Source organism: Acinonyx jubatus, chromosome C1 (genome assembly GCF_027475565.1).
Source record: "Acinonyx jubatus isolate Ajub_Pintada_27869175 chromosome C1, VMU_Ajub_asm_v1.0, whole genome shotgun sequence".
Taxonomy (NCBI): domain Eukaryota; kingdom Metazoa; phylum Chordata; class Mammalia; order Carnivora; family Felidae; genus Acinonyx; species Acinonyx jubatus.
In genome coordinates, this window is record NC_069381.1 from 26,464,356 (window position 1) to 26,475,964 (window position 11,609).

The 11,609-nt window shown below is 47.2% G+C and overlaps 1 protein-coding gene across 1 annotated transcript; it reads right to left on the minus strand.

Moving 5' to 3' along the window:
- Positions 1-8,079: 8,079 nt before the first annotated feature.
- Positions 8,080-9,087, minus strand: LOC113599154 (platelet-activating factor receptor-like). The gene has a single exon (XM_053203217.1). The coding sequence runs from the start codon at positions 9,085-9,087 to the stop codon at positions 8,080-8,082; it is 1,008 nt and encodes a 335-aa protein (XP_053059192.1).
- Positions 9,088-11,609: the final 2,522 nt, after the last annotated feature.

The window sequence follows — 11,609 nt, forward strand, 5'->3', positions numbered from 1 at the left end:
TAGGTCTTTTTTAGGGACGATTTCTGGTGCTTTATTTTTCTTCTTTTTTTAAAAAAAATGTTTATTTATTTAGAGAGAGTGTGTATGTGAGTAGGGGAGGGGCAGGGAGAGAGGGAGAGAGATAATCCCAAGCAGGCTCTGAGCTGTCAGCACACAGAGCTGGATGTAGGGCTTGAGCTCACAGACCCTGAGATCATGAACTGAGCTGAAATCAAGAGTCAGACGCTTAACTGACTGAGCCACCCAGGCGCCCCTTTCCTTCCTTTGAATGGGCCACTTTGCTGTTTCTTTGTATGCTTTGGAACTTTTTGCTGAACACAATAAATTTGAATCTAAAATTATGGTAACTCAGGAAATCATTTTCTCCCTCTCCCTAGGGTTTACTCAATCTTATTATTTTTTTTTTTTAATTTACTGTGAGTTTTGTTTGCTTGGTCATTTTAGACCATTTTTATGCTGAGGGTCAGAATAAGGTGTAAGCTTAATATCTTTGGTCTTTCTGGACCTTTCCCTGGGCAAGTGTGGCCACTTTCTAATTTTCTCTGTATATGCAGTTGCTTTTCAATGTTCTAATCTTACATATCTGTCTCTCAAAAGGGAAAAAGCAAAAATAAAGGAGGAAAAAGAGACCCTGACCCTTTAAATCTCCTGCAAATCACTTCAGCAGAAATGTGTTTTTCAACAAGGGGGGATCAGGGTGGTGCGACAATGGCCACACATCTCTTTGCACCTCTTTGATCAGAAGCAACTATCAGTGATCAGAGCACAGATCCCGTATATTTGGAAGACAGGATCATAGTTGCACACCCTATCTCCCATGTACTATGTGCAAGTTGCTCCAGGAATACTTACACAGCTGTCTGCTATGTGACTGAGGGGGAGGGGATGGTGTTATTGTACTAATAGCTAAGAATGACCAAAATTAGCCATAATTTACCATCCTAAGTTTTCCCCAGAAGTTGCAAGCCTTCAAAGACTCTAGCGTTCCAAAACAGTTACATCAGAGAGATTCTGCCAGTGCAATTGTCCTCTCGGTGGGGAGACAGATTCCTGGTGACTCCTTTTTTGCCATCTTCTCAGAGTCCTCAAGCTAGTATTATATATATTGGAAAATACCAGAAGAAAATACGGAAGTCAAAAATAATTATCACAAGGGGTGACTGGCTGGCTCAGTCAATAGAGCATGTGATACTGGATCTCAGGATTGTGAGTTCCAGCCTCATGTTGGGTGTAGATATTACTTAAAAATAAAATGTTTAAAAAATAATTATCTACATATAAAAAGCTTATGCACAGCAAAAGAAACAAACAAAAAGACAACCTACTAAACGGGAGAAGATATTTGCAAATGACAGATCTGATAAGGGATTAGTACCCAAAATATATAAAGAATTTATACAAATCAACAGCAGAAAAACAAATAATCCAATTTTAAAAAATGGGCAGAGGACATGAACTGACATTTTTTTCTAAGAAAGCATATAGATGTTCAACAGACACATGAAAATATGCTCAGCATCACTCATCATCAGGGAAATGCAAATCAAAACCACAGTGAGGTATCACTTCACACCTGTCAGAATGGCTAAAATAAAAAACACTAGAAACAACAAGTGTTGGCAAGAATGTGGAGAAAAAGGAACCCTTGTGCACTGTTGGTGGGAAGTAATTCCACTACTGGATCTTTACCCAAAGAGTACAAAAGTACTAATTCAAAAATATATATTAACCTCCATGTTTATTGCAACATTATTTACAATAGCCAAATTTTGGAAGCAACCCGTATCCATTGACAGATGAATGGATAAAGAAGATGTGGTATGCATATACAATAGAATATTACTCAGTCACAGAAAAAAACAAAATCTTGCCATTTGTAACAACATAGATGGTCTAGAGGGTATAGTGCTAAGTGAAATAAGTCGGTCAGAGAAAGACAAGTAGCATATGATTTTACTCATATGTGGAATTTAAGAAACAAAACAAATGAACAAAGGAAAAAGAGACAAACCAACAAACTCCAGAGGGGAGGTGGGTTGGGGGGATGGGTGAAATAAGTGAAGGAGATTAATAGTACACTTACCATGATAAGCACTGAACAATGTACAGATTTGTTGAATCACTATATTGTACACCTGACGCTAATTCAACACTGTATGTTAATTATACTGAAATTAAAAATGTTTTAAATATTTTTTTAAATGAAACTTTTAGAATTTTAACAGAAGTTTTTAAAATTTGGGGCACCTAGATGGCTCAGTCGGTTGAGGGTCCGACTTCAGCTCAGGTCATGATCCCAGGTCTTTGTGGGTTCGAGCCCCGCATCAGGCTCTGTGCTGACCGCTTGCTCAGAGCCTGGAGCCCGCTTCAGATTCTGTGTCTCCTTCTCTCTCTGCCCCTCCTCCGCTCACACTTTGTCTCACTCTGTTTCTCAAAAATAAATAAATGTAAAAAAAAATGATTTTAAAAATAAGTTTTTAAAATTTTAAATGGTTATCACATCATTACTCCTATACATTTTTTAGAAGTATAAGAGTTTCTTCTTTTTTATTGGGATATACCTTGCATGCAATAAATTGCACAAATCTTAATTGTATAGATCTGTGAATTGTTACATATGTAATTGTTATCCAGATGAAGATATTGACATTTCTGATATCCCATAAAAGCTCCCTTATGCATGATGCCACTTAATACATTCCAAGAGATAACCACTGTTTTTTGAAATTCTATTGGCATAGAGTAGCTTTGCCTGTACTTTATGTAAAAATATAATCATACAGAATGTAGCTTTTTGTGTATGGATCTTTTCCTCAATTTTACAATTGTAAGATTCACCCATGTTATTGCATGCAGTTAAATCTTTTTCATTGTTGTTTAGTATCCCAGATATGACTATATCATAATTTATTAACCATTCTACTGTTGATTAACATTTGGTTTGCTTCTAATTTGGGGCTATAATGAAAAATTAGCTGCTATGAATATACTACATGCATATTTTTTAGTGGACATAGGCATTCATTTCTCTTGGGCATATACCCAAGGAGCTGAGTCGTACAGTCATGAAACACGTTTGTTTAGCGTTAGTATATTCTGCTGAATAGTTTTCTAAATTTGAAGTAATTTGAAGGAAGATATGAACATGATGAGAGGAGAAATAAAAGATTTTACAATAACTAGGTGGAATTTCTAGACATGAAAAATATAATGTGAAAAAGTCACTGGATAGCAAATTAGACACTGGAGAAGAAACATCAGTGAAGCTGAAGACACACAGTAAAAACTATTCAAAATGGAGAAGAGAGAGGGGAAAAAAGAGACTGGGAAAAATAAACAGACTCAATTTCAAGTGGTTAAATTTACCTGTAATTGGAATCCTAGAAAAGTAGGGAAAGTACACAAAATTATTTTAAGAAACAATTACCAAAACCTGTACCAATATGATGAACACTATAAAGTTGTTGATCCAAAACGCTGAAAGAACTTTAAAATATTTTATATTTTCTGTGACAATTTAATTCAATCATTTTTGATAATGCGCTGACTTTCGGTCCTTAAAACCACAGCTTTGCACCTATTTTTCTGCCCTGTCATTATGAAGGTATAGTTGTCAAAGTAGGAGGATGGAACATGTTTACCAGTGTGTTAGCTTCTAACTTTATTTTTTTAACGTTTATTTTTGAGACAGAGAGACAGAGCATGAACAGGGGAGGGGCAGAGAGAGAGGGCGACACAGAATCGGAAGCAGGCTCCAGGCTCTGAGCCATCAGCCCAGAGCCTGACGCGGGGCTCGAACTCACGGACTGAGAGATCGTGACCTGAGTGGAAGTCGGACGCTTAACCGACTGAGCCACCCAGGCACCCCTAACTTCTAACTTTTAAATCTTTAGACACATAGTACGTAGGCCTCTATTTGTAATTTTTCCCAGCACTCCACAAACGCTCAGGGTCACTGTGAACCCAGCGGTCCGATCACAAGTACATTTCAGAACTAGACTAGCGCTCGCTGGGAATTAGGGGTGAGGAAGCATGATTTTATGTCAATATGTCTGGATTAGCCTCGGTGGTGGACATGTGACGCACCAACAGCAGGAAAGGCAGGCCTGGGAGAGCCCTAGAGGTGATTGTTCTGGGAAGGAGGTTGTAGTTCTTGAGGCCAGAATATAGTCCAGGGAGGTGATTTCAGGATCAGCAAGGGATAGCTGCAGCCACAGGGGGATAAACACCATCCTCCTAGGGCTAGAGGAAAGGGAAATAGATGTCAGGGCAAAGAATCAGTTTCAGAGAGAGCACCTTGAGGACTGAAGACAGAGAGAGAAATTAAGGTAAAATCTGACAGGCTTCCCTACAGAAGCCAAAAGGGCAGGTGGTACCTGGGCTAGAGGCAGGTAGGCAGGTGTGTGCAGAGCCCAGGACCTGGACCAGCCCCGGTCATGGGCAGGAGTGGGGATGGGCTGGGTACAGAGATCTGGACTGCGAGTAAGTTGGGAGAGGGAGTGGGGTCTAATACAGAAGGGGACTTTGATTCTTTCTGTGTCAGGAGCAGCTTCTTGGCACCACATTTGGACCCCCACAGCCAAATGGCCTAGGTGGGTAGGGCCAGGGATTGAGCTTCCTGGTCCTGCAAGATGTAGGGGGAGTCTAGGGCATACTAACTGATAGCTGCTGAAAACAGTTGGCAGATGAGTTTTCCCTGGATCCTGAAGAAAGGGGTTGTCTGACATCTAATCAAGGACCAACCTGGGCTCCCTTCTTCTCCATCCTGGGTTGAGGGAGGGTCTTGGGTCAAATTCTTGAGGTTTGGAATAAGTAAGGGGATCAAGAATCCAGAAGGACTGACAATACAAAGCAGACTGTTCTCTCTCACCCCTTGAGCTCTTTGCCTCCTGGTCTGCACCCCAGGTTCCAGTCTCTTGAGTCAACAGGGAGGAAAGAAGGTGTTTCTCACACACTGTAACTCTAGACAGAGGCTTTATTTCCACCAGGTCTGACCTCCCAGAGGCAATCAAATCTCAAGTTATTTTTCCCCAGGTCAGACACAGAAGACTAAGTTAGACATTTCCCAAAGGAAACTGACTACTTTACTACAGGAAAAGTCACATTAAAAGCAAGATAGTACAAGACCATGGGGATGGACAAGGCCATAGGGAATAATGTTTTTATCTGGACAGAAATAAATTCAGCCTTAGGAGACTCAGCTGGCCCTAATGTGGACACCAGATCATTTCTCAATGACCCAGCCTTGCATGGCCCCGAGGCTGAGCAATTCATTCCACCAGAGCAAGTAAATTCATGATGTGGGCCTTGGCCTGAGATGCTGTTCCTCAATGCATGGGATAAACCAGCCTAATCCCCAAAGAAGGAGAGAGAGCTAAACATTATTGTGGACCTACCGGTGTGCAGTTGGGGTCTCATTTGTGCTTTTGTTTAATTCCTCCAAAAAGCAAGATAGGCTAAGATTTGGCTGGTGTGAGGTCTTAGGTGACAACTTTTCCTTCCCACTCCCACCCCCACCAGGTTTCAAATAAACACTGAGGAGACTGAGCACCCCTCTTGGAAAAAGACAAAAAATAGCCATGCCCATAGTGGTAATGCAAACAAGAGTCCAGATTCAAGAAAGGGCAGGTGACAATACCCAGACCTGGTAAGGGTGTGGTAAAATAGGGACCATCACATTACTGTTGAGTGTCTAATTGGTGCAGCATTTTTGAAGGCAATTTGGTGATGTAATTAAACAATTTAAGTGCACACACGTACTCCTTGACAAAGCAATTTCATCGCCAGGAATTTATTCTACAGATTTTACAAGTATGCAAAGATTTGTGAACAAGGACATTCATTTGCCTCATTTATCACAGTAAACAAGGAAAACAAATGCCCATCAATGGTGGACCCATTGAGTAAAATAAATACTCTGCATCTATCAAAAAGAATGAGGTAGATGTACAAGAAATAATTATTATGAAAAGATATAAAGAGATGTACAAGATTATTAAATGAGAAAAGAAATTGCAGGAGAGCCTTGTAATCTTATCCTATTTGTGGGTTTTTAAAGACTATTAATTATACATATATTTGTACTGGAATAGAAAACATACAGAAAGATACACACAAGAAAAAGTGAACAGTGGCTACCACTACGGGACCTTTACTTTCTATTTCACATTTTTCTCTACCGCTTTGAATTTATTTTCAAACATGTATTACTTTTAAAATATAAAAGAGGGGTTCCCAGGTGGCTCAGCTGGTTAAGCACCCAATTCTTGATCTCGGCTCAGATCATGATCTCGCTGTTCGTGAGACTGGGCCCTGTGTCAGGCTCTGCGCTGACAGCATGGAGCCTGCTTGGGATTCTCTCTCTCCCTCTCTCTCTGCCCATCCCCCGCACGTGTGCTCGCTCTCTTTCTCAAAATAAATGAACATTGAAAACTAAAATAAAATAAAATTTAAAAGAAAAAAAGAAGGAAAAAGGGACCAACGAAAGGTAACTTATCAAATGTCATCATTAGAAAGCAAATTCAGAAATAAGACCTGAAGGTCAGTAAGACCTGGTGGCTGACTGGGGGACCCTTCCTGACCCAGCTGACTGGGCAACATGAACATGCTGCTCTCACTCCTAAGTTCTAACTCCTTGAGACCCAAGCACTCTTGCTGTGGGGCCTCCTGCAACATGGCTGAAGAGAGGGAGTGGCTCTCTTCCCCAACTGAAGCCAATTTCTGAGTTATCAAGGCATATAAAGGGAAAGCACTGGTGGCCAGTGACATTGGCAGGGATTTGCACCCAGTGACAGAGTCCCAGCTCAGCTGAAGCAGAAGGCAGCAATTCTGGCAGATCCCCATCCCAGCTAATAGCAGGATAGATCTCCAGCTTGGTTACCACCAAGTCTTGGCACAGGAGTCTTGGCACAGTGGAGGTGATGGCAGAATTGCAGGTATCCAGCAACAGCAAAAGGAAGCAATCATCAAGACTGAGTCAAGAATAAACCTGGGTAATATGAGTTTGGAGAATCCCAGAAAAACTTGAGGAAAATCTACCTATCTGGAATGTCTGAGCATTTTAAGTTAAGAATACCTAGGGTTCATTCATTCATCTTATATACTGAGGTCTTACTGTGTTCAAGACACAGTAGCAAGCACAGGGGATACAGCAATGAATAAGGTAAACACAGAATTTATTAAGTTGAATTGGATGAAAATACAATTGCCAATATTCAACCTTTTTGGATCTACAAAAATGGCACCTTCCTATGGATCAACATAAATACATTCTGGCAAGAGAAAAGAAAAGATGAATTTCCTAATTAATTGCTTGATTACAATTGTGAAAATAGCTATAAAGGGACAGATTTAACACAATTGTGTGAGTGTGTGTGTGTGTGTGCGTGCGTATGTGTGCGCGCACACGTTTCTGGTCAAGAAGGGCTTCTCTATAGTTACTTTTAAAGAGGTGAGGATGGGGGCGCCTGGGTGGCGCAGTCGGTTAAGCGTCCGACATCAGCCAGGTCACGATCTCGCGGTCCGTGAGTTCAAGCCCCGCGTCAGGCTCTGGGCTGATGGCTCAGAGCCTGGAGCCTGTTTCCGATTCTGTGTCTCCCTCTCTCTCTGCCCCTCCCCCGTTCATGCTCTGTCTCTCTCTGTCCCAAAAATAAATAAAAACGTTGAAAAAAAAAATTTTAAAGAGGTGAGGATGAAGAGGAATTAACTTAGTGAAGGAGAGAGAGGTATATCATTCCTGGCCAAGCCAGGCGCAAAGGCCTCGAAGGGAAGGAAATTGGTCTGTTCCAGGGACTGAGATGGTGAGTGAACCCACGGAGAGGGGCGGAGGCGGTAGAGGATGAGATGGGGATAACAGGATGCTGAGACGGACACGGGAGCCAGATCACGGCATAATCCAAAACACTGCAACGTCTAGAGAACATTCAGGCAACAAAGCCTGTTCATTCCCCCTTGTAACCAGCGAGCCCCGCACTCTACAGCGAGGCGGCCAATGGGAATCGAGTCCTTCCGAGGGCTTCCTTCACCCAGTGCGCCACGCGCAGGGTGGCAGTGGTGACGCAGGCGGGGGAGGCCCGGGCCTCAGGAGGAGGAGGCCAGGGAGGCCGCGTGTGCACCGGGCGCCCTCACCCCAAGGCGGCAGCCCAGCGTCCAGCAGTCCTGGCGGAAGCGGCGCACCGAGAAGCAGTAGATGAGCGGATCCAGGCAGCTGTTGAGGCTCAGCAGCGCCAGGCTGAGGGTGTGCAGGACGTCGAGCGTGGAGGCGGCGCGGCACCCGCCGCCGTCGCTGCCCGCGGCTCCCTCCCGCCCGGCCACCCAGGGAGCCAGCAGCAGGTGGTAGGGCGCCAGGCAGAGGGCGAAGACCAGCAGGAGCCCCAGCACCATGGTCCTGGCCGCGCGCCGGTGCGGGCCGGCGGGGGCCGGGCCGGGGCCCGAGGGGGCCGCGAGCGCCCGCGCCAGGCTCACGTAGGCCGCGAGCACCAGCAGGAAGGCGGCGGCGAAGAAGGCCACGGTGGCGTAGGCCAGGCCGGCGCGCGCCCAGCCGTGCTCCAGGCAGCGAGCGGCACCGCCCGGACCCGGGCGCAGCGCGTGCGGCGCGGCCAACGAGGGCGCGGCGCAGGCCAGGCCGGCCAGCCAGGCGGCTGCGCAGGCGGCGCGCGCGGGGCCCCGCCGGCGCAGCGCGAGGCGGCCGGCCGCCCTGGGCCGGGGCCCGCGCACCGAGCCGCAGCGGCACACGCTGATGAGCGCGGCGAAGGCCATGGCCGCGTAGGTGGCCACGTAGTAGGCCGCGCCGGCCGCGCGGCAGGCGGCCTCCGGGAAGGGCCAGTGGGCCGGGCCCAGGTAGTAGGTGAGCCACAGCGGCAGCGTGAGCGTGAAGAGCACGTCGGCCAGGGCCAGGTTGAGAAGGTAGAGCCGCAGGGCCTGGCCCAGGCGCCTGCCGCTGCGGACGAACACCGCCAGGGCGGCCACGTTGGCCGGCAGCCCCAGGCCCAGCGCCAGGGCGTAGGCAGTGGGCACCACGATGAAGCGAGCAGGGTCGTCCCAGGGGCTGCAGCCGCCGACACCCGGGTCCCCAACACTGCCGTTCATCTCGGACCTTGCACCAGGGAGAGGAAGAGAGGTCACTGTGGAGGCTAGCCACAGAAGGCCTCCGTACCACCTCCCCCCCACCCCCACCCCGTCTTCCTCTAACTCAGTCCCTGCTGGAAGGGGACACTAAGGAGCAGGGAAGTTCGTGTAGGAGAGGATGAGGACTGAGCTGAGCCAGCACCCCTGAGGATGGAGAACAGGGGGTGGACTCCAGAGTCCCTTGAAGTACAACGGGCTTGCTGACAAGCTGCAGGAAATGAGGAAGACACAGGAGTCTCAGATAGCTTGGAAATTTCCAACCTTGGTGACTGAGAGGGTGGAAGTGCCGCCCCTCACAGATGGAGTATGGTTCAGATATGTGGAGGCACCGGCACGTGCTTAAGCCCGAGCAAGGCTGAGCCAACAGGGAGTTCTGGAGAAACCAGAAAAAGCGCAGTCCTCCCTCCTCCACATACTATGGACGAACAGGCTTATGATGCAGTGACCCTGAGGACAGTCCCATGCATAGTGACCTTGGACTTGCCTTAATGAAGGTCCACTCCCCGCTTGCCTGTAGCCCGGGGGGCAGGGCTGAAAAAACGGTTCAAAACTCTCAGGCTTTCCAGCCTGGTTCCTTCCCCTCACCTTTTGACCACAAAGAAGTCCTGGGTGTGCTTCAAAATTTTGGCCAGCAAAGCAAAACAGAGCACAGGCCCAGGAATCAGGCAGGTTCTAGATACACACGCTTATTTGCCATGTGACCTTGGGCAAATTACTCCGCTTCACTGAGCCAATCTTTCTCTGCTGTAAAACGGAGATTAAGATACCTACCTCACAGTGTTGTTGGGAGAACTATGAGAAAACATAAGTAAAACTCTGAGCGCTGTGGCTGACACTGGGGAGACACGCCAGAACCATTAGCTCCTTTCCCCCTAGGCAGCACACAGATGAATGTGTATACCACCCACACAGGCACCCCAAGCAAACAAAACAACACAGAGACATCTGGGCGTATTCCTCTTCTCTCCCCAGGGGGGTAAGTGCAGAAGCCCATGTCCTGTTCCTATTTTTGGCACAGTCACCCCCCTAGGGTGTCCCAAAACTCAGTTCCTCCAATACCAAAATTTGTATTTCTGCCTCTGCACCCCTCAGGCTGCAATCCTTTCTGGGACCCTGAGTGGAATGTCTTCTCCCCTCCCTCTCCACTCTGTCCACTGTTGGCTCTAGCCCCCAACTGCCCCACCCGGAACCTCTCCCTGCCATCCCTCCAGGTCGTTCCTCTCTTACCTCTTGCTGTCAAAGCTGCTGCAGCAATCTCTAGGGCCTTAGGGGGCCTGGCTTTAAGGAGCTGAGACAGAGCAGAATCCACTCCCACCCCCACATCTCAGACCCTCCCATCAACCCCACTAATCCCAGGACGCCACGTGAAGAATGGGCCAACAGCTGGAGGGGCTGGGGCACACCTGTGGCAGCTATAAGCTGGGTTTGTGGGGTGCGGCCAGGGCCGCAAGGGAAGGGTGCATCTTTGAGGGCAAGGGGGCACAGAGAGGGAGATAGAAAAGTAAAAGGCCTTGCAGCTGAATGTCATGGTACTGACCTGACCGAGGTTCAGGGTGCGGTTTGAGGGGGGCACATATCCTGAAGCCTGGCTTCTCCTTGGGCCAAGGAGGCACTGCTGGAACTCAAGATACTCCTGCTGCTGTCAATCCCAACTGCTCCACACCAGCTGGCCAACCCACTCCTCCAGCACCCTGCCTTTCCCACAGCTGCTAGGTGGGCCCTACAGCCGAGCTGGGGGCCCTGTAGCTGCTAATCAGCTTACAGGCCAAGCCGTGGTAAACAGGAGCCCTCAGTCTAATGCCAGCTGTGAGAGGTTTTACTCAAAGTCCAGGCTGGAGACAGGCTGACTGTCGCATCCCGGAAGGAGTAGAGATGGTAAGAGGCCAGGATCCTAGGGGCTCCAGATCCTATGTTTATGGCCTTCAAAATGTTCATGCAGAGGGGGAATTCTGGAAACAAGGCAGATTTAATCACATTGGGCAGATCATCTCCTCTACCCTGTTGAAGGGAGCAGGGGTGCTATGCATGCCCACTTTCAACTTTGACAGCCGGTGCAGTGCAAAGTGTGGGTTCTGGAGTTCATCAGGCCCTAATGAATCTCAGATCTGACACATGGGCACTTAAGCTTTCTGACCACATCTTCTCATCTATAGAACAAACTAATAGCAAATGCTATTTAATGATAGCATTTACTGAGCACTTATTATGTGCCAGGCACTACTGTAAGCACTTTCTCACTAAATCCTCACAGCAACTCTATGAAGTATTTACCATTATTACCCATATTTTGCAAAGAAGCTAGTAAGTGGTGGGTACCATTACCCACCTCTTCCCTTTCTTTGCTGACCAGGGTGGGTAAATCTTAACTAGTCTAAGTCCATCATAGGAATTCCTTTCTCCTTACGAATGGGTGGTCTAGGTATAGAGATGGGACTAATTCTGGCCAATGGGATGTGAGGGGAAATCTGGGGGTCTTCCAAGAG

What these genes read in the sequence shown, in the direction of transcription:
- LOC113599154 (XM_053203217.1), bottom strand. Translation starts at nt 9,087, where the DNA reads ATGAACGGCAGTGTTGGGGACCCGGGTGTCGGCGGCTGCAGCCCCTGG.